General features: G+C 44.6%; 2 protein-coding genes across 4 annotated transcripts in view; both read left to right on the forward strand.

Annotated features, from left to right (window-relative positions):
* LOC133157241 (collagen alpha-1(I) chain-like) overlaps positions 1–22,978 on the forward strand; it is a 337,276-nt gene that overhangs the window by 268,443 nt on the left and 45,855 nt on the right. The window lies entirely within an intron of this gene.
* Positions 13,769–22,394, forward strand: LOC133157245 (histone H3-like centromeric protein A). Of its 2 annotated transcripts, XM_061283630.1 has the most exons (6): positions 13,769–14,035; positions 14,142–14,200; positions 20,663–20,876; positions 20,940–21,073; positions 21,157–21,231; positions 21,676–22,394. In XM_061283630.1, exons 3-6 carry the CDS (start codon positions 20,669–20,671, stop codon positions 21,799–21,801), a joined length of 543 nt encoding a protein of 180 aa, XP_061139614.1. In that variant the 5' UTR covers positions 13,769–14,035; positions 14,142–14,200; positions 20,663–20,668; the 3' UTR covers positions 21,802–22,394. The 2 variants fall into 2 exon arrangements, with proteins under 2 accessions (XP_061139614.1, XP_061139612.1); XM_061283628.1 differs by lacking the exon at positions 14,142–14,200 and having other exon boundaries at positions 13,782–14,035.

Raw genomic sequence — 22,978 nt, forward strand, 5'->3', positions numbered from 1 at the left:
CGGAGCGAGTACCTGTCTAAGGAGGACAGAGAGAGAGCAAGAAGTTGCGGCACGGGATCAAACAGGCCAAAGCTGACGGGATGACAGCTTATTTTGCGGCAGGTAGAGGTTTTATAAACGGCAAGGAGATTCGCATATCTTACAGGTTATGGCAGTGTACAAATATAATGGTTACGTAGTTGTTCACTCATTCCTTCTAGTAAAAGGTTTACTCTTACGTTTTCTCTTGTTTGATAAATATATTTGTGTATTGAAAAGCCTTAATATTTAAAGATATTATAATAGGAGTGTTAGAGTTCACAAATTATCTTGATTGTACGATTATGTTGGAGTGTAGACTAGAATTATTACGTTTGTTAAAACCTTTAACCTTGACTCTGGAAAGTTTCCACAAAATGATGTGGAAACATTCTTGCTTAGTTATCTAAAATGCTCCACTAGTTTCTGTTTCCACAACCTTGTAAAATAAAGCCTTAAGACCCTCTGCACTGATTAACTAGTTGCTGAGGTGAACACCAAACTTGTCCCCTCCCACCCCCACCCCCACCCTCTCAATAAATATGCCCTCGCAAGAGGTCTAAGTCATACTGCTCTTCAAGCATCTCTGTATCACACAGGGTGCTGATGGCATCTCCGCTTGCAAGCGTAAAATGGCCAAACTGTCTCACGTGCGGTTCTTGCAAAGAAGATAGAAGGTTTGTGTGTAATATATGTACTGATATGAATGAGACCCAAGACAACAGCTGTTGTTCACGTCTCTCTCTGTATTCAACTGCCGCGGCTCGTCTCATGACGTCACACAACACAGTATGACATCCCTAACATCTCCCCTTTCATAGATGGCAACTTATACATGAAGATCAAAATTAAATTCCCACAACATGTCTCCCCCCTTGTCTTTACGTATCAGCAAACACTTAAACAACTCCTAACTCACATTTCAAAGAACAGTGTACAATAGGGGTGTAACGATACATCGATACACATCGAATAATCGATATAATGCTCTACGATTTATTGGCATCGATGCTAAACGTAAACATCGATCTATATCGCCGTGTTTGACCTCGGACATTAGACGCGACTTTATTTTGAAATCCAGTTCATTGTTGCTTGCTTCCTCTTTCCGGGAGCAGGGAGCAGTGCGCGGCGTTGTGTTGTGAGCAGAGCAGGCACGTGAAAGGGGAGTCGACAACTAGTACGCGGCTCCTGGGCTGGTGCTATGGCTAGTGTCCAAAAAGACAAAGAAATTTGCTCCCCTTTAGGCTTCAAGTCATTCGTTTGGAAGCACTTTGGATTCCAAAGAAAATATGGCTCAACGGACAAGACACGTGCAGTTTGTAAATCCTGCCATGCGGTGATCAAATATTCAGGGAGCACAAATCTCGCCGCATATTTAAAGAAAAAACACAACATCAAAGTTTAGTGTTAAAATAAGCACTTTGTATACTGCAATACTCTTGTAAATTCCTAAATAAAGAGTTTGCAGTACCTTGTTGATTTTGCGTACGAATTGTTATAAATCAGGATATTGTTCTATATTTTTTATTAAAAAAAAAAAATCGATCGTAGAGCACTATATCGCGATATATCGTGAATGAATCGCAGCAGGCTTTAAGATATCGGCAAATATCAAATCATAGTTCTTTGTATCGATATTATATCGTATCGTGACAAAACCTGCGATTTACACCCCTAGTGTACAACATATAACTCACATTTCAAAGAACAGTGTACAACATATAATTTTTTACACATTCGTTTCCATCAACAACCCAATTGATCGCGAGGGCCCACAGTACCAACGCAGCTCACAAGTCCAGTCTCTTTGGCGCTCTTATAATCCTGCGCCCTGGCACAGGTGTATGTAGAGGCGATCCATTCTGAGGCTGGTGGACGTCACTCTGCAGTGCGAGCTCCTGAGCGACTGTGTCAGTGTCATCCGTAGTGTCAATCGCGGTGTCAGGTGGATCCCCGGGTTTGTCAGCTGGTGGGTTGTTGTGCTGCACTCCGTGCTGCCCCGGCATTGCGGCGTTACTCTCCGCAGGTCGCACCCCCCCCCCCTCTTACGGCAGTACAGTGTCCCTTCGACGTCCACCAGGTATGACCTGGGGCCCACCAGCCGTAAGCATACTCCCCTCCGCCACCTGCCCATCCTGTCCCCAGGCAGGGGCTTCATCCTTATGTCCTGTCCGATACACAACTCAGGCAGATCTCTGGCCGATTTGTCATACCAGAGTTTGGCTGTCTGGTGTTTTACTCGCAGCCTGTCTAGAACCCCCGCCACCACACTCGGCTCCAAAAGTGTGTCAGCAACCGGGAGTGGCGTTCTCAGTCTGCGAGACATCAGTCTCTGCGCGGGACTCAGCATGCCTTCCGTAGGCGTGTTCCTCCACTGCAAGATGGCCAGCCAAGGGTCGGTCCCCGCCCTTGCTACCCTCTTGCACAGATTCTTGACAATCTTCACGGCTGACTCAGCCTTCCCATTTGATTCTGGGTACCTGGGAGAGGATTTGATATGGTCAAAGTCCCAGTCTCTCGCAAACATCCTGAACGTTTCGCAGTCGAACTGGGCACCGCAGTCTGTAATTACCCAATCAGGCTGACCGTGCCGTGCAAACTGGGCCTTGCACCTCAGCACCGTGGTCTCAGCTGAAAGATCTGGGAGCAGCTCTACTTCTCAGAAATCCGAATAATGATCAACCATGATCAGAAAGTCCTTGCCAGCCTGCGTGAACAGATCCATGCTGAGGATCTGCCATGGTCGTGTAGGGAGTGCATGGGACATTATCGTCTCCCGCTGCTGTCGGTGTGCATATTCGTTGCAGGCTGAGCACTGGCTCACATAGTCCTTGATCTCACCGTGCATGTTGGACCAGTATTGCGTGTCTCTGGCCTGTCTGTAACAGGCATCTCCTCCGACATGGCTGGCATGGATGCGTTTCAACATTTCAGCACGCAATGATTTGGGCACTATAGCTCGCTGACTCTTGAAAAGCACTCCATCCTGTGCGCTGATCTCATCCCTGATGGACCAGTATTCTCTGATTGCCAATGGAGTGTCCTCCCGGCGATCTGGCCAACCACGGAGCACCACCTCCTGCAACAGCTGAAGACTCCCATCACCCACTGTGTGCAATTTTATCTGCCTCAGCCGTTGGCTGGTGACGTTCAGATGCTCAGCCTGATTTATCTGTTCAGTGTTCACTTGTGCTCTCTGCATGCAGCAAACAGTCTGTTTCGAATATCTCGTGCCAGGCCCCTGCGGTGAAGCCGTGGCCCTACTCAAGGTGTCACTGAGGTGCATGTCGGGCCCTGGTTTGTACACAACCTTCAGATTGTATCCCTGTAGTGTGAGCAGCATGGTCTGGAGTCGTTTGGGCGCTGAGAGGAGTGGCTTGGTGAAAACGGAGACAAGTGGCTTGTGGTCGGTTTCCGCTGTGAACTCCCCCCGCCCATACAAATTCAAGATTCAAGAGTTTTTTATTCGCCATGTTTGAGCGTGCCAAACAAGGAATTTGACTTCGGTAAAACACACCCTCTGTTCAACATTTAGGTGACTAACAACACTCAGGACATGTGAAAAATGGCAAAAATTGTGTAGACAAATTCAAAAAAGGTGTGAAGAGCAGGATGTTATTGCACAGTAATGACTCTGAGACTCTAAGAGTGGTGTGAGTTCATCAGAGCAACAGCCTGGGGGAAGAAGCTGTCTCTGTGTCTGCTGGTTTTGGCGTATGTCACGTACTGGCGCCACCTGCGACAGGACCACGCCCCCCCATCAGCGGAATCGCCGCCACCTGCCACAGCCGCATGGACAGCGCTTCGACGCTCAGAACAGCACTTGCCCGCTGAAGGCCACTCCCCCTTCACACGAACTGCCCCTGTGCGTCTCCGCCGACAGCGTGAGGAGGGCGCTTGCCGCTATCAACATCCGTAAGGCGGCGGGCCCTGACAACATCCCAGGTCGAGCGCTGAAAGACTGCGCTGGTGAGCTGACGGATGTCTTCACAGACATCTTTAACACTTCCTTGCAGCAGGCCATCGTCCCGTCGTGTTTCAAAGCTGCCACCATCGTACCTGTGCCGAAGAAACCCGCTCCGTCCTGCTTCAATGACTACCGCCCCGTGGCACTTACGCCCATCATCATGAAGTGCTTTGAGCGGCTTGTCATGGAGCACATCCGATCCGTTCTCCCCCCCACCATGGACCCCTTCCAGTTTGCGTACCGAGCCAAACGGTCCTCTGAGGATGCCATCTGCTCTGCCCTCCACTCGGCCCTCACCCACCTGAAGAGAAGGGACTCGTATGTGAGATTGCTGTTTGTGGACTTCAGTTCTGCCTTCAACACCATTGTGCCACAACGCCTCATCAGCAAACTTGACACGCTGGGCCTTAGTACCTACCTCTGCAACTGGCTACTGGACTTCCTCTGTCAGAGGCCACACAGGTGGTACGTGTTGGCGACAAAATCTCCGCCAGCATCACGCTGAGCACGGGGGCCCCCCAAGGCTGCGTGCTCAGTCCGCTGCTCTTCACCCTCCTGACGCATGACTGCATTGCAACCCACAGCGACAACCGCATAGTGAAGTTTGCTGACGACACGACTCTGGTGGGTCTCACCACCAAGGGAGACGAGACTCAGTACAGGCTGGAGGTTGACCTTCTGACCACGTGGTGCAGGGACAACAACCTCCTGCTGAACGTCGACAAGACCAAGGAGGTTGTTGTTGACTTCCGGAAGGGTCACACCTGTTAGAGTGGTGCTCACTCTAACTTATTTTGCAAGAACCACTTGGAGACAAGTTAGTCGTTTGGGCACCTGCAGGCGGAGAGTCCATTCGTCACTGTGCGTACAACAATGATCGAATGACGTCTGACTCTCGCTTCCCACAAGACCATCTTTATTAGGAGAAAAAGGGTGGGGGTGACAGTGGACTGAATAGACAAGTAAAAAAGGCCCTTGACCTCTAGATTAGCAGGGCAGGGGATGTTTTACGACATTGTGTAGGATGGAACAAGCTAGGTTATTTATTACTGGTTACACACCAACATAAGCGTAAAACTAATCTACCAAGGTTATTCATTACTGGTTACATACATTCCAACATAATCATATGATCAAGATAGTTTTGGAAAACCCTGACATCTCCCTCCTGTTTTATCATACGATTATGTGAACCAGATCAATAAAACATAAGTAAGAAAATATAAAGAATAGCAAAAACAATAAAAAGAAAATCAATAAAAAAACCTGAGATGACAGCGAATGGGCTGGGGAGCGTGTAGGGTGAAACATGACAAAAACAACAAACAATGATAGCAACAACTTCCAGTGAAGATGAGGACTTTCCTCAATACTCCAGATTAAATTTATTGTGTGATCTAAAAACCTGCTGGCCGATGTTAAATCGCAGGAAAAGTCTCACACGGTCCCTCTGCCTTAGGCGACCAGAATGCTATCAATAAGAAAATATAAATAAAGCCACGATCCGTTCCGAATGAAGTAGGACCCGTCCAATGGTACAGCCATGTTGGCAGGAGAGCCCTTACACCTTGAAATGGCTCTCCCATCCTGGCACACAGCGGTGATGTCCAAAGCTCCCATCCAGTTCCCTCCTGGAGAGCAGTTGTCGTGGATGCATCCGTGGGTCTTGTTTTCTTGGATGAAACACGTGTAGTTCATTCCAGGTAGCGTCCTGGTTTAGGCCACTTGTGGCATCTGTCGTCCTCCAACAGTCACATTGGGATTAATCCAAAATAGTTTGATCACAGATTCATTCCTGCGAGTCCAGGGCGGTAGGGGTAGTGTCACTGACTGACAGTACGGTGTTGATATCAATCTCCTCCCATGGATGCCATACATTTCGCTTCAGTGACATTCATTGCTCTGGCCTCCAAGTGAACTTGTGTGGAGCAAGGGGAGTTTTTGGAAACACAGATAACATCCCTCCTGTGTGTGCGCTCTCACAGTGACCGTCACATACCGGTACCAAGCGTTGGTTTCGTATGGGTTTCTGGGGTCTCATGACCAGTCCTCAAAGTTCTCATCGTGTGACCATCGTGTCCCACGGTCAACATTATCACTTGGTCTGTTCAGATGTGTCCATAGACTATAGCATGCTCCAACCACAACGCAGCAGAGGATCCACCTGGCATGTGGAGCCCCGTTGCTACCAAGATGACTGGAACACCGAGACATCCCCCCGCCTAGCGGAGGTGGGATCGTTGTTCGCAGACTTTGTCACCGTCCCGAAATGAGGGGTCCAGCACTCCTTGTAGCTTGTATTGGCTAAGGTGACTCCAGCTGGGTCGTTCAGCGATCTTCACTGCGGAGGGGGGTAGTCAGCAAGACTTGGAATGGTCCCTCCCACCATGGCTGGCCCAGTTCCTTCTTTTGATGACCTTGATGTAGACCCAGTCTCCTGGATTGATGGGGTTGTCGACCTGTGAGGAGGAAAGATCAGGCGGCAGTAAATTTGCATTTGACACATCCTTCAGCCTGAGGGCCCTGATCATGCTACCTATGTTCTTCATCTGCTTTTTGCAACTCTTGTAGTCAAATGTAATGCCCTTTTTAACGAGGCAGATAGGAGTGTTTGAAAGAAGAGTTTGAGCACTTCCTAATGATTCCTCCTAACCAAAGACCGTTCATGACAGGGGCTTTCCCATTTATTGCCTCCTGTCTTAAAGGAGATTCCCTTATCCATGCCGTCTTCTTCCTAACACGTTCACACACACACCGAGCGCGCACCCAAGGCTCAGACAAACGACAACAGCCTGACACAACTTTACAGAGATTACGCACAAACACAGAGCACAGACAAAGGGATTCTATACATCTCTCATGTAGCTCCTTTTGATAGAACCTCCTATTGGTAACTGTATAGCGGACTGTTCTGCATATAATCCCTTACTCAACTCCCTTGCTTCTACTTTTCCATGTCGGTGAAGTCGTAAGTGATCCCTATTGCAGTCATTGTCTTGTTAACTGTCGCCTTGTGCAACTCCTATGCATGATTGTGTGAAATTCAAAAATGTAACGTATCCAACATTTTGACCACCCAAACTCCACTGTGGTGCAACGAACTTACAATTTTATTGAGTAGGTACATTGAGCAACCTAGCTTCCTCTTGACTGAATTCACTTTAGTCCAAGTGTCCTATTCTAAAATTTATCTAACTCAATTTCTACTTCTTATGCCTGATGAGCCAAAACATCAGATCTCGCTCTTGTTTCTCTCCGTTTTAGCCTATTTGTTTTGTCCAATCTGTTCAATCTCTGACCATGATGCTTCTCTCTGTAGCTCTACGCATTATTAAATTTTTTATCAAATCTCCTCAGTTCTGTCAAACCCAGTGCACAATGAAGCTCCTTTCCACTTTACCCCAAGCCCCACGAAGTTTCAGCACGGAGTGCGATTTGGCCGTTGGACATTTCAAGTCCATATCTTTTGCCGCACCTCACCCTCTCAAGATGGTGTTCTTTTGTTGTTGCTTCAGAGTCAACACATCCATCACTCTCGAATGAGTCCATTGTTCAAGTGTCCATTTTTTCTTCAACATTGTGAGTTTTCTTCAACATTGTGAGTTCCTCCACTTCTCACTGTCTTTTCTCGTCCCCGAAGATGTCGTCTTTTCTCCGGAGTGTACTTGCCCCTTCCAAGCACAACAACAGTCTTTCTTTGTCCTTTCCAAAGGTCAAAGGTGCCTCAAAGCCAGGCACCGTTTTGTAGACGTCCATGGTTGCAGGCAGAGTCTCGGGATCGAGTTTTCAGGGATCCTGGCACTGAGAGTGACAGACTGGGACATCAAACTTGTAACCAAATGTAGCTGCTGCCATCAATTCGCTAGTAACGTTTGTTTACCAAACTTCAAATTCTCCTAGTAATAGCGATCTCGTCTTTATATTGTAAGTCCTGCAACTCATCCTATTTTCGAGCTACGTTTCGTCTATAGTTCCTATTTAATGAGACAGTACATTATCTTCAGTATCATTATTTAAAATTAACTCAACGAGGTCTGCGTTCCACATCTAGCCCTGATCTATGTCTTGACCTCTCAAACGTTATTACCTGTGTCATGCTTGCTCAAAAATGTGACTTAGAATATGGTGTTGTGAATTTCCAATCTCCCTGATCAAATTGGATCCCGCTTCTTAGCTCTTCTTTCTCATGCTCCTGTTAGCCTGCAATTGTCCAAATTAATAATGTTGTTTTCTTTTAACTGTCTTTCTGTTGAACCTCTAAATCTCTCTTGTTGCTAACCTATCTGCACCAGGAAGGGTCTTAAAGAAAGGACCAACAGATTACTCCCAATATCTCCTCATTATTTATGAGTTAGCCTCCCTTTCCTCACTCGGGTGCATATCTTGTCAGTTGTTAATGGAAACCAGATGTCTCGTGCCAATGAGATCATGGACCAAGGCCCAAACAATCCCGCACGAACCTGACCCGAAACATGACCCGGTCACACTTAGGCTTACTAGTGAGATATACATTGCATGATACCAGAATAGAATTTTACCACAGTATGACACTAAATGTATTAGAAAATCCATATGTCGTAAAGGTTTGTATTATTACTATCTTCCACTATCTGTCCTATTCACTCCCTCCTTCTGAGGCTTGGCAACGCCCATGCCACACACCTTGACAAACTTTTTTGGGAGAATGTGTTCTTTACTACATATGATCCCATAATTTAATTTGACTTTCTTTCCAAAACGCTTCTCAATTTCCCAGTTCACACATCTTCTGCATGTGTTACTGGTTCTCCAGTTTTTTTTCTAGTTAATCATTAATCCAAAAGCTATGTTTTTCATTTTAGCATTCAACTTACTCAAAACCACTCTTTCAGCAAAGTCGCTCTACTGATTTTCCATAGTAGTCGCCAACAACTTCAACCATTCAACCTGTATTTTCCTATCATTCAAGGCAATCATTCATCAATGCTCATTTGCATCTCACACACAGTCTCCAAAAAGGAGTCTTTCCATCACATTGGTCTCAATTCATCCAAGCTCACCACACAACATCCATATACCATTTTCAACTCAAGGTTCCTGATAGAACAATCCACCAAAAAAACTCAACTCATAAAAACTACTGGCAAATTAATCTGAAATTTTCTTTGCTTTTAGATTTAACAAACTCAATTTCTCAGATTTAGCTCGCATATAGCAGTTTGTAAAATTCTATAACACCATCAATCAATTATTTATATTAAATGTAGCATTGCAATGTCTTAAATTCACAATTTTGCTTCTTCCAATTCCTGAAAGCATGTTCTGTCGTTTCTTTTTCAAATTTCTCATGAGGGCTCAACACTTAACATGCACTAGTGTGGATAAATTTCTGCTCGCAAACACATTTTTCTCTTTTCCTCTCATTTTTATCTTTCCAAATCGTTTCTGTTCTGCGGTGCAAATTGGATAGACCACAGTCTAACAAATATCTTTACACTGAAAGTTTAGCCAATCTTCATCATTTTAACACACATGCACAGCTCTCGCGCGCGTAGGGCAGGTCCCAGCACCAATGATTCGTCACAGGCTGGCCATTTCCTGTGGTCGATCATGAGCTAGTCCCTCCCACGTACACGAGGACAGCACATTTTAATTTTTATTTTTTTTTAATTTATCTTCAAGTTGCATTCATTTACCACTTGATTTGCAAATTTTAACTTTAGTGTACACACACAATTTGATCTCTGGTCATTTGTCATTGGGCATACAAACAGCATTGTCATACTTCTTGCATGGACAAGAGCTCTAATAATCCAAAAAATGTTCCAATATTCTGACAATGATATGTTTTGCTGTCATATGGGCATCTATTCTTTCTTTCTCTGTATTAGCATGAGGGGTCAAAGGAGAGGAAGCTTGTCATGCTGTAAATGTTATATTTTTTATGTTAAATTTTTCCTCTGCCTCTTCCTCTGCCCCTTGACTGGCACCGCTTATTTTTCTTTTCTTCTTAAACACTCTATTGACCAGTGTCCACGTTTCCCACAGTTCCAACAGTTGTCAGAATCTGATGGGGGTTTTGAATTATATGGTGGCCTTCGGCCTTGTTGGTCTCTCTCTCTTCCTCTCCCCTTTGGGAACTTTGGGAGAAGATCGTTGTATCTTCATTTAGATCATTATCATCATCTAGATGAAATACATCAGAACATTTGCCTTTTTGGATAACTTTTTCAGCATGCCTGTCCCACTGCATAGTTGTTGGATACAAGTTTTGCACACGAGCGGAATGCCTCTCTTGCTCTTCTGCTTGAGCTGCGGCTGGAGCCGTGGCCGGGACAGTGCGCCTGCGCACTGTGGCCTCATTGTCTTCCGGCCTGACAAACATGGTCGCAGCACTTTTCAACTTTCTGTCTTTTGTCTTTTGGATTTATTCTCTTCTCTCTTGTGAAGCTTTCAACCACAGTCTAGCACAATTCAACTCTCTCTCTTTTCTTTTTCCACTTCAGCATGTATTACATACAATCAAGAAATCTACTCGCCATGAACTCATCTCCATCAAGAGCTAGGGATCTACTGTTTTTATTTCCCATCTTAATTTGGTATTTTAGGTTTATACAATTATTATTATTATTATTATTATTATTATTATTATTATTATTATTTATTTATTTATTTTTTCTTTGAGGATCCTCAATGCAAGATTAAATTGACCTTTGAACAATTACTAGCCTGTATTATTTTCGTGGATCAATGCTAGAACTGCTATTTAGTCAATTTATCCTACCAGTCACTCTCAGTCACACAAACTCCAGCGCTTTTTTATTTTTATTTTTAGGCCTATCCAGGATGGGTGTAAAACCCTTCCAAACAGCTTGGAAAAACGGACAAAGAAAATGAATCTTCAATTAAGAAAAAAAACTTTTTTCTTAGCCCGTTCTTTCCACTGGGACTAGAATCCCAGCTGTTTCTTAGCTTGGAAAAACCAAAGCTGTATCTCATAGCTCGGACAAACCAAAGCTGAATCTCATAGCTCGGACAAACCAAAGCTGAATCTCATAGCTCGGACGAACCAAAGCTGAATCTCATAGCTCGGACAAACCAAAGCCGTATCTCATAGCTTGGACAAACCAAAGCCGTATCTCATAGCTCGGACAAACCAAAGCCGTATCTCATAGCTCGGACAAACCAAAGCCGTATCAGCGCTTTTTAAAAAAAAAAAAAAAAAATTTATTTTATTATTATTTTTTATTTTTATTTTTTAACTTACGTGTCTCCTGGTTCGTTGCATCGCCGGGTCCCGTCAAACCACTTCTGTCAGACGAAGGCAGACCTAAGATGCTGGCCCAGCGAAGAAGTTCTCTTCCCAGGACTTTCTTTTCCAGGTCCTCCTAATGGACGCTGGCTTGTCGACAATGCAGCACGTCTTCCTCCGTCAGTCAGATGGTGGGTATGAGGGTCCCGGGTTTCGGCACCAAAATGTTAGAGTGGTGCTCACTCTAACTTATTTTGCAAGAACCACTTGGAGACAAGTTAGTCGTTTGGGCACCTGCAGGCGGAGAGTCCATTCGTCACTGTGCGTACAACAATGATCGAATGACGTCTGACTCTCGCTTCCCACAAGACCATCTTTATTAGGAGAAAAAGGGTGGGGGTGACAGTGGACTGAATAGACAAGTAAAAAAGGCCCTTGACCTCTAGATTAGCAGGGCAGGGGATGTTTTACGACATTGTGTAGGATGGAACAAGCTAGGTTATTTATTACTGGTTACACACCAACATAAGCGTAAAACTAATCTACCAAGGTTATTCATTACTGGTTACATACATTCCAACATAATCATATGATCAAGATAGTTTTGGAAAACCCTGACAACACCCAACACCTGCCGCTGACCATCGACGGTGCTGTGGTGGAGAGAGTGAGCGGCGCCAGGTTCCTGGGGGTGCACATCAGTGAGGATCTCTCCTGGACCACCAACACCGCATCACTGGCGAAGAAGGCCCAGCGCCGCCTGTACTTCCTGCGGAAACTCAGGCGAGCGAGCGCTCCTCCGGCCGTCATGACTACATTTTACCGTGGCACCATTGAGAGCGTCCTCTCCAGCTGTTTGGGGTGGCGGCTGCACTGACTACAACTTGAAGGCCCTGCAGCGCATAGTGAACACGGCTGGTAAGATTATTGGTGCTTCACTCCCCTCCTTGAAAGACATTTAGATCCCCCATCTCACCCGCAAGGCGACCACGATTGTGAGTGATGTGAGTCACCCCGCTCACTCTTTTGTTTCTTCCGTTTGAGCTTATGCCCTCTGGGAAGAGGTATAGGAGCCTGCGCTCCCGCACCACCAGACTCAACAACAGCTTCATACTCCAGGCTGTTATCCTGAACTCTCTCTCCCCTTCTGCATAGCGTCCTGTACTTTTGCGCTATATTCTGACTGTCTGCTGTATGCACACTTGCTTTGCGCTATATTCTGACTGTCTGCTGTATGCACACTTGCTCCATTTTTGCTCCTCTTATTTATTATGTTATTTGTTTATTTATTATTTATTCTTCACTTATTTATTCATTGTTTGTGCCTTCTTGTTTTTACTTTTTGTGTTGTTTACTTGTATGTAAATTGTGTACTATGTCTTGTCACCGTGGGATAGTAGGAACTGAACTTGCTTCCCCTTTCTGCGTAGCGTCCTGTACTTTTCAAAGTCAAAGTCAAAGTCAAAGTCAGCTTTATTGTCAATCTCTCCACGTCACAACACACAAAGAGACCGAAATTACGTTTTTCTCTATCCCACGGTGACGAGACACATAACACGATAGACATACAAGTACGCGACACAATATAAAAACAAGAAGGCAAAAATTCAAACAATCAATAGTAAGAGTGATGAATAAATAATAAATAAACAGATAACACAATAAATAAGAGGAGCAAAACGGAGCCAGCAAGCATAGCGCAAAAGTAAAAAACATCATAAACAAAAAGGCACAAACAATAAATAATAAGAGTAATAATAAATAATAAATAAACAGATAACACAACAAATAAGAGCCAGTGTGCATACAGACAGTACAGACAGTAAAAGTACAAGACGCTACGCAGAACGGGGGAGCGAGTTCAGGATCCTAACAGCCTGGAGTACGAAGCTGTTTGAGAGTCTGGTGGTGCGGGAGCGCAGGCTTCTGTACCTCTTCCCAGAGGGCTACGCTTACTGTCTGCTGTATGCACACTGGCTCCGTTTTGCTCCTCTTATTTATTGTGTTATCTGTTTATTTATTATTTTTCTATCATTCTTATTATTTATTGTTTGTGCCTTCTTGTTTTTATATTGTGTGGTTTACTTGTATGTCTATCGTGTAATATATCTCGTCATCGTGGGATAGAGAAGACGTAATTTCGGTTTCTTTGTGTGTCTTGACTTGTGAAGAGATTGACAATAAAGCTGACTTTGACTTTATTGTCATAGCTTCGAATAAATCTCGGAATCTCTCATGAAAAAAACTACGTTAAAATAGTTTTTAAATTAATGCTACCACTGCGTAATATACTGAAATATTACATGAATAAATGTAGAGTTTCGCGGTATTAAAATTAAATAGTAAATATTCATATTTACTATTTTATTTAAGTAAGGACTATTTTGTATTCCCCAAATAGTGGTTGTGATCTGTCCCTACCATCCTTGTATAAACCTACGCCCTTTCTTTTTAATATTTTCTTTTTGTCATTGCATTATGATTTCCATATCTATGAATTTCTCTTGGAGACGGAAGTCAAGTGAGATGTGACTCTCTCTCGGTCACTTCTGATGCCACCCCGTCGAGTGGCGATGGTCTGGTTTTCAAGCACTCCCCGACACTGACGCCTCACTTAGCCCGCCCCCCTGAGTAGCACTGACGCTTCACGCTGATTGCTCGAAGGCTGAGGGACGCGACATTTGAATTTAGACTGGTTTTCTCCTCGATTTGGCTGCTTATAAAGTGAACTTTGCCACTTTTCTCGGAGCTTCCCCGTGCACACCCTGGCAAGTTGAAGAGCCACAGCGACGACACGAGTTCAAAGGACAAAAAAGGTAAGTTGAAAAAATGCAAAGTTGTTTTTGCAAAGCTCACGTTGTAGCGGACGGTATAACGACGCCACAACACGTCGCCACCTCCTGACTTCTGAAATTTGAACAGCAAACAACCAAGTGAATAAAAAGAAGACACGCGCACTGAACTGAAAGGCAAACAAATTTGTAAGTATGTGAGACGACGAGGATACTGTCGTATGTCACATGACGTTTCTGCCTGCTTTCCGACTTACTACTCTAAACTCTACAGACAGAAAATGGCACTTTTGCCCCGTCCCAGACAGTTTTTCAGACGGCTGCAACAACATTCTATTCAGCATGTCGCTGCAATGTTTTAACTGCAATGTCACCTCACTTCTACAATTTTACACTAAAGCAATTTTACCTGGGGGTGGAAGCAGGTTCTACTGTGGGGGCTGTTATGTATGGCAAGCAATTTGATCATTTATTCCATATCCTCGATATTAGACAGTATTTTCCATTAGTTCGGTCTTTCTCAACATTAGTTGGACATTGAGCCACACGAGTTACGCACTTTGTCTTACGAGTTGCACAGAAACTCTAACCAGTCACTCATTTTCAGCAACATGTAAATTAGTCAAACGTGAATTATTCTAACATGTTAACTAGTGACCTATGATTTTCTGCAGAAGTTAGCTAATAGGAGCTGAAATGCCCACCAGTTAACTAATGATAAATAAACCACTGACAAGTTAACTAGTGCAAGCCCATTGAAGCCGTGGTATCTAACTTGTAGAAAAATACTGGTTGACTAGTTATGCCCCAAATTGTGCACTAGTGCGACTTTTTCACTTAACCAGTTCTACTAGTGAGGTAAAAAAATTTACCGAATAGAACTAGTGGATGCCGACTTTACAGAAATATGGGTTACATGTCTGCTCGTGGCGGCTTGGTGAGGCACTGGGTAGCTCGTCCGCCTCACAGTTAGGAGGGTGCGGGTTCGATTCCACCTCTGGCCCTCCCTGTGTGGAGTTTGCATGTTTTCCCCGGGCACGCGTGGGTTTTCTCCGGGCACTCCGGTTTCCTCCCGCATCCCAAAAACATGCTTGGTAGGCCGACTGAGCGCTCCTAATTGTCCCTAGGTGTGAGTGCGAGTGCAAATGGTTGATTGTCTCTGTATTTCCTGCGATTGGCTGGCAACCGGTTCAGGGTGTCCCTCGCCTGCTGCCCAATGATGGCTGGGATAGGCTCCAGAACACCCGCGATCCCCGTGGGGACTAAGCGGTTCAGAAAATGGATGGATAGATGGATGGATGTTTACTCATGAATGCACAGATAACTTTGCTACGCACCATCTATTTTGACTTACAAGCTAACTAGTGAGGCTCAAAATGGTACCTTAGTACACGTTCACTAGCTGGTGTAATTTTAACCTCACTTGTTAACTAGTGAAACGTGTTTTCTTTCTTGTGAATTAGTTCAGTCCAGAGTGACTAGTTAAACGGATATACGCAGATAGTGAACAAATAAAAGGCATTTTGACTTACTAGTCAGACCGAGTGAGTCAGAAAGGAAAATCCCTTTGCATTTACTAGTTCATTAGTTAACATTTTGAACCCCACAAGTCAGATAGTGAGGCTGGGAAGATCCCAACTAATGGTACTAGTGGACATACGTATTCCTTACTAGTGAACTAGTGAGCAATTCCGAAATTGACAAGTGAAATAGTGAGATAAAAAAAAAAAACATACCTGGTGCAACCAGTGTACCTTTGCATGATGTCAACATGTAAACTGTAGAATATGACCACCAGTATCATGTTCCAACATTTTTTACTCATCTTTTTAATCAATTTGCTTGTGACCACAGGGCTCGAAGCTTATTTTTTTCCCAAGTTGCCCTCGGGCAAGTTGGAGAAAATTTTACTTGCCCGAAACAAAATTTTACTTGCCCGAATTTTTTTGGAGTGGATTTTTACTTGCCCGACACATTTTTGCAATAAAAAAGACAACACTATAAGTTTTGCCTTCATATGCCTTCGTATCCGCCAACCGGAAACAAGCTCTGCTGGTGCGCAGGCGCAGAAGAGCCAGGGACGGGTGAGAGAGCATGCATTTAATTACGAAGCGCTTTGCCGTTATCAATGTATTGCAGACTTACACGAGAAACTAACCGCTCCCTAGAAAACAAAATGTCGGACCAGAAGCGGCAGAAGTTGCGAGAAATTATGCACAAAATCGTCTTTTTACAGCTTGAAAACATGGTATTATGGCAGGGCAAGTTCGGGCAAGTGAGGAAAAAATTCTACTTGCCCGTCTGCCATCGCTACTTGCCCCGGGCAATCGGGCAATCGTTAGTTTCGAGCCCTGGACCAATAAAGAGTTTACACTGTGAGGTCAAAATGTGACACATGCGCGTAAAATGTCTTTTTAGCTTACATGTTCACTAGTAAGTCAATTTTGAAGCTTTCTAGTCAGCCTACATTGCCCACGATGCATAGGACAGGAAGTATTACCTTTAAACAGCTAATTATGATGCATTTCGTCCGAGAAGGTTTTATTTTGCAAATATTACTGTTGCATGTAGGTCTACAATTATTTTATTCATTTTAACTGCCACGACTATGCATTTAATTTAAAAATTACTATTGTATCTTTTTCTGCACTTTTTTTTTATTTTTATTTTTTTATTTTAACTGCCGCGACTATGCAGTTAGGATGTGTGCATAAACAAAAATAAATGGGATCAGTCACGTGATGTCCGAAGTTCTTTTGGCAAGGTGTAGGACACACCCTTTTTGCATTTTGAATATGTTGAAAACAAACTTCGGCCGAATCGGCCACTACAGGTTAGTTAAAGGCCATATCATAGAAATGTGTCTTTAAACGTGTCTTAAATGTTTCTACTGAGGTAGCAGTTCTAATATCCATTGGTAGGGCATTCCAAAGCTCTGGAGCCCGAATAGAAAATGCTCTAGACCAGGGGTCACCAACACGGTGCCCGCGGGCGCCAGGTCGCCAGTGAGGACAGCATGAGTCGCCCGCAGGACTGTTCTAAAATTAGCTCAAATAGCAGCACTTGTCTGTGAGCTGCATCTATTTATTTTACAGTCAAACCTCGGTTTCCGAACGTCCAGGTTCTCGAACAAATCGGAATTTGAACAAAAAATTCGAGATTTTTTTGCTTCGGTTGTTGAACAAAATTCGGAGGTTGAACTTCACGTGATGAGCCGGGAGGACCAGAGAAAACCCGACCGCGCGGCCCGGATGCCGACTGACTTCGTAGTTATTGTATTTTCGTTACTTTGAGGATTGTATTAACCCCTTATCATGCTTCCAAAGAAAGCAAGTGGGAGCAGTAAAGCCATCCTAAAACACAAAGACGCTCTTAAAGCAATGCGACAGTGAGCGCCCGGCCGGCGCGCTGTGGTTGCGCGATCGCGCACTGAGGTCCACTTCATTTTTGGAAAGTACGTCAGGACTTTAAAAATATTTTCTAAATTTCAGCGACGGCTCTGTCACAATAAGGTGAGCAGCGCGGTGCAGTTACGCGGTGGGGGACGGGCTGCGGTTGGGCGTTCGGCGGTGCGCTACGGTTGCGCGATCGGACAAAAATGCGCAAATGAATAAACGCTTACTAAAAAGCGTTTTTTTTTTAGTCTTGGAACGGACTAAATTTTTTTCCATTATTTGTAATGGGAAAAATAGATTCTGAAATCAAGCGATTCGCTTCTCGAACCGCCTTCTGGAACGGATTGTGGTCGAAAACCGAGGTTTGACTGTATTTTTGCTATTCTTGTTAAAATCACACTTACATGTGAACTGGAAATGACAATAATAACACATAGTGAAAGCTAAATTGAGCAAATTGGCTATTTCAGAAGTGTGTGTCAAACTGGTAGCCCTTTGCCTTAATCAGTATCCAGGAAGTAGCTCTCGGTTTAAGAAAGGTTGGTGACCCCTGCTCTAGACCCTGCAGACATTTTCTTGGCCCTCTGTGTCGCTAAAAGAGTAGCGTTTTGCGAACGAAGGTTACGAGACGGAACATAAGGAACAACTAGGTCGACGAGATATGAAGGCGCTAAGCCATGCAGGGATTTATATGTTAATAGAAGAACCTTGAAGTCGCATCTTAAATGGACCGGGAGCCAGTGTAAGTTGGCTAATATTGGGGTAATGTGATAACATTTTCTTGTCCGTGAGAGCAGCCTTGCAGCAGCATTTTGTACTAACTGTAGACTTTTGAAGCGGGACTAAGGAAGACCAGAGAATAATAAATTACAGTAGTCCAGGCGCGACTTGACAAACGCATGTATAATAGTAGCATTGAAAACTAATATTATATTTACGTATAATGTCCCCAAGATGAATCATATAAATATTAAATAGAATTGGTCCCGGTACCGATCCCTGTGGGACACCACACGTAACATTATAGAGCTCCGAGGACGTATTGCCATGGACCACTCGGTGCGTCCTGTCTGATAGATAGGAATAGAACCAGCCTAGTGCTGACCCTGAAATACCAACACAACTTTTAAGACGCCCTAATAAAATATCGAAGTCTACAGTGTCGAAGGCAGCACTGAGATCAAGTAGTAACAGTACAGATGAAGTGTTTGAATCCATAGCTGTGAGGAGATCGTTAGTCACTTTAGCAAGTGCTGTCTCAGTGGAATGATTAGCTCTAAAACCAGACTGAAAAGAGTCATATCGATTATTGGCGACCATGTAATCAATAAGCTGCTGCGCTACTACTAGTTAAAATTACGGCTCCTATAATTCTGATTGCTCTCTTGTCTTTGACAAGGAACTAAAATTTCAAATTTTATTAAGTAATGATCAGACAGAACAGTAGTGTATGGAAGTACTGCTACATTTGAGGTTGCAAGTCCTCGGGATAATTCCAGATCTAAGGTATTTCCATTCTTATGCGTTGCTGCCTGTACGGCTTGGGTAAAACCAAACGTATCAGTTAAAGTCTGAAACGCCGAAGTAAGTGGCTCTGACGGTAAATTCATGTGGATGTTGAAATCGCCCATGATAATTATATTATCCGCATTGGTTACTAGATCAGCCACGAATTCTGAAAATTCATCCAGGAAGCCAGAGTAAGCCCCGGGTGGACGGTAAACAACCACAAGATAAAATGACGGCAAAGCGGTGGATCGGACGGTGAGAACTTCAAATGTTTCAAATACGTTGATCGGACGAGGCCTAAATCTAAGCTCGGAAATTTGAGATGAGGGCGACACCCCCACCCTTTTTTTGAGGACACTCCACATGCGAGCTGAAAATTTGGAGGCGAGGCCTCGTTAAGCGGCAGCAGTTCATTAGGTTTTAACCAGGTCTCGCAGAGACCAAAAACGTTTAGATTATGTTCCGTGATGAGGTCATTAACGAGAAGTGCTTTCGTATGAAGCGATCTAATATTCATTAAACCTAGTTTAAGTGTAATCGGTCCATCAGGGTGCGTATCTATCGAAGGAATTTTAAACGAGATGCGAGTAAGATTGTCAAAGTCAAAGTCAGCTTTATTGTCAATCTCTCCACATGTCACAACACACAAAGAGACCGAAATTACGTTTTTCTCCATCCCACGGTGACGAGACGCATAACACGATAGACATACAAGTACGCGACACAATATAAAAACAAGAAGGCAAAAATTCAAACAATCAATAGTAAGAGTGATGAATAAATAATAAATAAACAGATAACACAATAAATAAGAGGAGCAAAACGGAGCCAGCAAGCATAGCGCAAAAGTAAAAAACATAAACAAAAAGGCACAAACAATAAATAATTGTAATAAATAAATAAATAATAAATAAACAGATAACACAACAAATAAGAGCCAGTGTGCATACAGACAGTACAGACAGTAAACGTACAGGACGCTACGCAGAACGGGGGAGCGAGTTCAGGATCCTAACAGCCTGGAGTATGAAGCTGTTTGAGAGTCTGGTGGTGCGGGAGCGCAGGCTTCTGTACCGCTTCCCAGAAGGCAGAAGCTCGAACAAAGAGTGAGCGGGGTGACTCTCATCACTCACAATCGTGGTCGCCTTGCGGGTGAGATGGGAGGTGTAAATGTCCTTCAAGGAGGGGAGCGAAGCACCAGCAATCTTACCAGCAGTGTTCACTATGCGCTGCAGGGCCTTCAAGTTGTAGTCAGTGCAGCCGCCACCCCAAACAGCAATATGTGTTCTCTAGGCCTGACATCACCTCTCAAATGTTTGCGGTGGGACAATACGACCGTGGGAATTTGATAGTAAATATTTGTTACACATGTAAAATGATCTGAAACAGGCACCATTTCATCCGCAAAACTTAAACTATTAAACCAGAAAACCCGCGGTCCAATAGGGCGTACTGTCCCGTGTAGAGCAGAACAAACAGATTCAATATTTTGTCATGTAATGTTGTACCCTCGTGGTCTTCAGGCCAATGTTCATCTCGAATCCTTTTGAGGCTTTGGACAAGTTGAAGTTGAACAAGGTCTCTAGTCTATACAATTCATTAGTGATCGAAGTAGTTCAATGAGTTTGATTAGCGATTAGTTGTTGATGACTCGATTAATTGTAGCACTTGTAAAGTGGACATGCTATTGCGTTAGCTCTTTGTTGAGTGTTGTTGCGTGTCTTTCATGTACATATGTATGCTGTAGTCAGCCATGCGCCACAACTCCTCGTCCAGCCGAAGAAAAGGCGGCAATCCACGCCGCCGTCCTCCGCAGCCACTGCCTGGGCCATCCCCCGGTGTGCAATGCACATCCTCTGCGGCATCCCCCAGACGGCGCCACCCGCCACAGTCACCGCAGAGGGCATCCCCCAGAGGGCGCCGCCCGCCGCAGTCACAGCAGCCGGGCCCATCTGGGAATAGTGAGCTCACTGCGCCGTTGTTCCATTTTGATGGCACGTTGCTAAAGGTTTTTGTATTTCCAGCTCAGCCACCTGCGCCGCCGCCCACGCCGCCCAGGAGGCGAAGGTACCGGCCAGGGACCAAGGCCCTAATGGAGATCCGCAAGTTCCAGAAGAGCACAGAGCTCCTCATCAGGAAAGCGCCCTTCTCTCGCCTGGTAAGGTGTTACCAGCTCACACGTTAGCTCGTAAGCTTGTCAGATCATTGCCTTGACATGTAGCCACCCTCCCACACACCCAGGTCCGTGAGGTGTGCCAGTCATATGGCAGAAGTGCCCTCAGATGGCAGGTCTTCGCCCTGATGGCGCTTCAGGAGGTAAAGTCGCCGGGGAGGTCCAAATGTCATACTAAAGTCTCCATCCTACTGAGCGACCAAGAATTGCGAGTGTTTTCAAATGGAGTGATTACTGCATTTTCGTTATGGTTTGTCGAAGGTCGCAAACGTTTGACAGTGACCAAACGTTTGGCAAATGTTCACCTGTACTTTTCTTCTACGCGGGGGAAATTTTGAACAGGGAGTTTTTTACATGTTCAAAATTTTATTGCGACAACAAGAACTTCCTAAAAAGGTCGGTGAACATTTGGGACATTGAACGATCCCTGACCAACTTTGGCGTGTACACAAGTGACAATCGGTGATGCCCCATTTCCGCCTGCCGACTCTCTGCAACCCAAAATAGTCCGCTGCCCTTGCCGACGCCGGACGCAGCGGGACACTCGGGCCGGGTTACACATTGACGACTTGTTGGGATCTTTACAGGCGGCTGAGGCCTTATTGGTGTTGCTGTTCTCTGATGCCAACCTGTGCGCCATCCACGCCAAGCGGGTCACCATTTTTCCCCGCGACCTCCAGCTGGCCCGACGGATCCGCGGGCAAGATTTCTGATTAAGATGATAGCCGCGTGGTGACTCAAACGTTTCACAGTGACCACTCGACACAACCCAACCTTTGTAGTTGAAATCGACTTAAAAACTGTTGTTTGCAGGGATTGTGTTTTATATATAGTGAAGTGTTTGTGTTTTATATCTAAAGTTATGTGACAAGAGTGGATAATTTCTTGGCCCTGCCCACTTCATCACCAGGCAACCAATTATGTGAGTGCTAAGCTTCACTCTGTAGTGTCATCCACGCGCGTCACCGTTTTTCCCCGCGACATCCAGCTGGCCTGATGTACCTGCGGGCAAGATTTCTGATTAAGATGATAGGCCCATGGTGACTCTAACGTTTCACGGTCACCACTCGACTCAACCCAACCTGTATAGTAGAAATCCTCTTCCATTACTGTTTGCAGTGTTTGTGTTTTATTGATAGTGCAGTGTTTCTGTTCTGTATATAAAGTTATGTGATGTGTGTTCATCGTAAGACAAAGTATTTTCATTAAAATACAAATATTTCAAAAAACCAAATATTTTTGGTACTGTTGAGAGCTTACCGGAGTACATTTTTTTTACATCAGAAAAATAAACATTTCAATATTATTGTGCGGTTAGTTGTTAATCTTGATGTGAATTGAATGAGCAAACAAAACTAACTTATCTATTGAGCCACAATATTACATTACAGTGTCAATATTGTAGTCGACCACTCCAGATTGCCCGTAGATTGTGGTTTTGAGCTCGAAAGGTTGCCTGTGTGCCCTGCAATTGGCGTTCGGGGTGTCCCACGCCTACTGCCCGAAGTCTGCTGGGTTAAGCTCCAGCATACCAGCGAACCTTGTGTCAAAAAGCAGTTCAGAAAAACGATGGATAGATAGATGGATGGATATTATAGTACCGTTATTTTCTTTATTACGTTGTGTCGCAGACCCGAGCCGATCTGAACTACCGAGTCAATGTGGTTGTCAAGCCTGAAGCCATCCGTGTGTGAAATAGGGTAATGAGATATAAAGTTATTAAAAAAAGTCCCAATGATCGCCACACACACATCTGGGTGTGGTGAAATTTGTCCTCTGCATTTAGCCCATCCCCGTATGATTTTGATCCATCCCATGGGGGAGAGGGGAGCAGTGAGCAGCAGCGGTGCTCCGCTCGGGAATCATTTGATGATCTAACCCCCCAATTCC

This window comes from Syngnathus typhle, linkage group LG7, assembly GCF_033458585.1.
Source record: "Syngnathus typhle isolate RoL2023-S1 ecotype Sweden linkage group LG7, RoL_Styp_1.0, whole genome shotgun sequence".
Classification (NCBI taxonomy): Eukaryota; Metazoa; Chordata; class Actinopteri; order Syngnathiformes; family Syngnathidae; genus Syngnathus; species Syngnathus typhle.

What these genes read in the sequence shown, in the direction of transcription:
- LOC133157245 (XM_061283630.1), top strand. Translation starts at nt 20,669, where the DNA reads ATGCGCCACAACTCCTCGTCCAGCCGAAGAAAAGGCGGCAATCCACGC. An exon ending in GCCGGGCCCATCTGGGAATA is followed by an intron (nt 20,877 to 20,939) that starts GTGAGCTCACTG and finishes TTGTATTTCCAG; the next exon opens with CTCAGCCACCTGCGCCGCCG. An exon ending in AAGCGCCCTTCTCTCGCCTG is followed by an intron (nt 21,074 to 21,156) that starts GTAAGGTGTTAC and finishes CCACACACCCAG; the next exon opens with GTCCGTGAGGTGTGCCAGTC.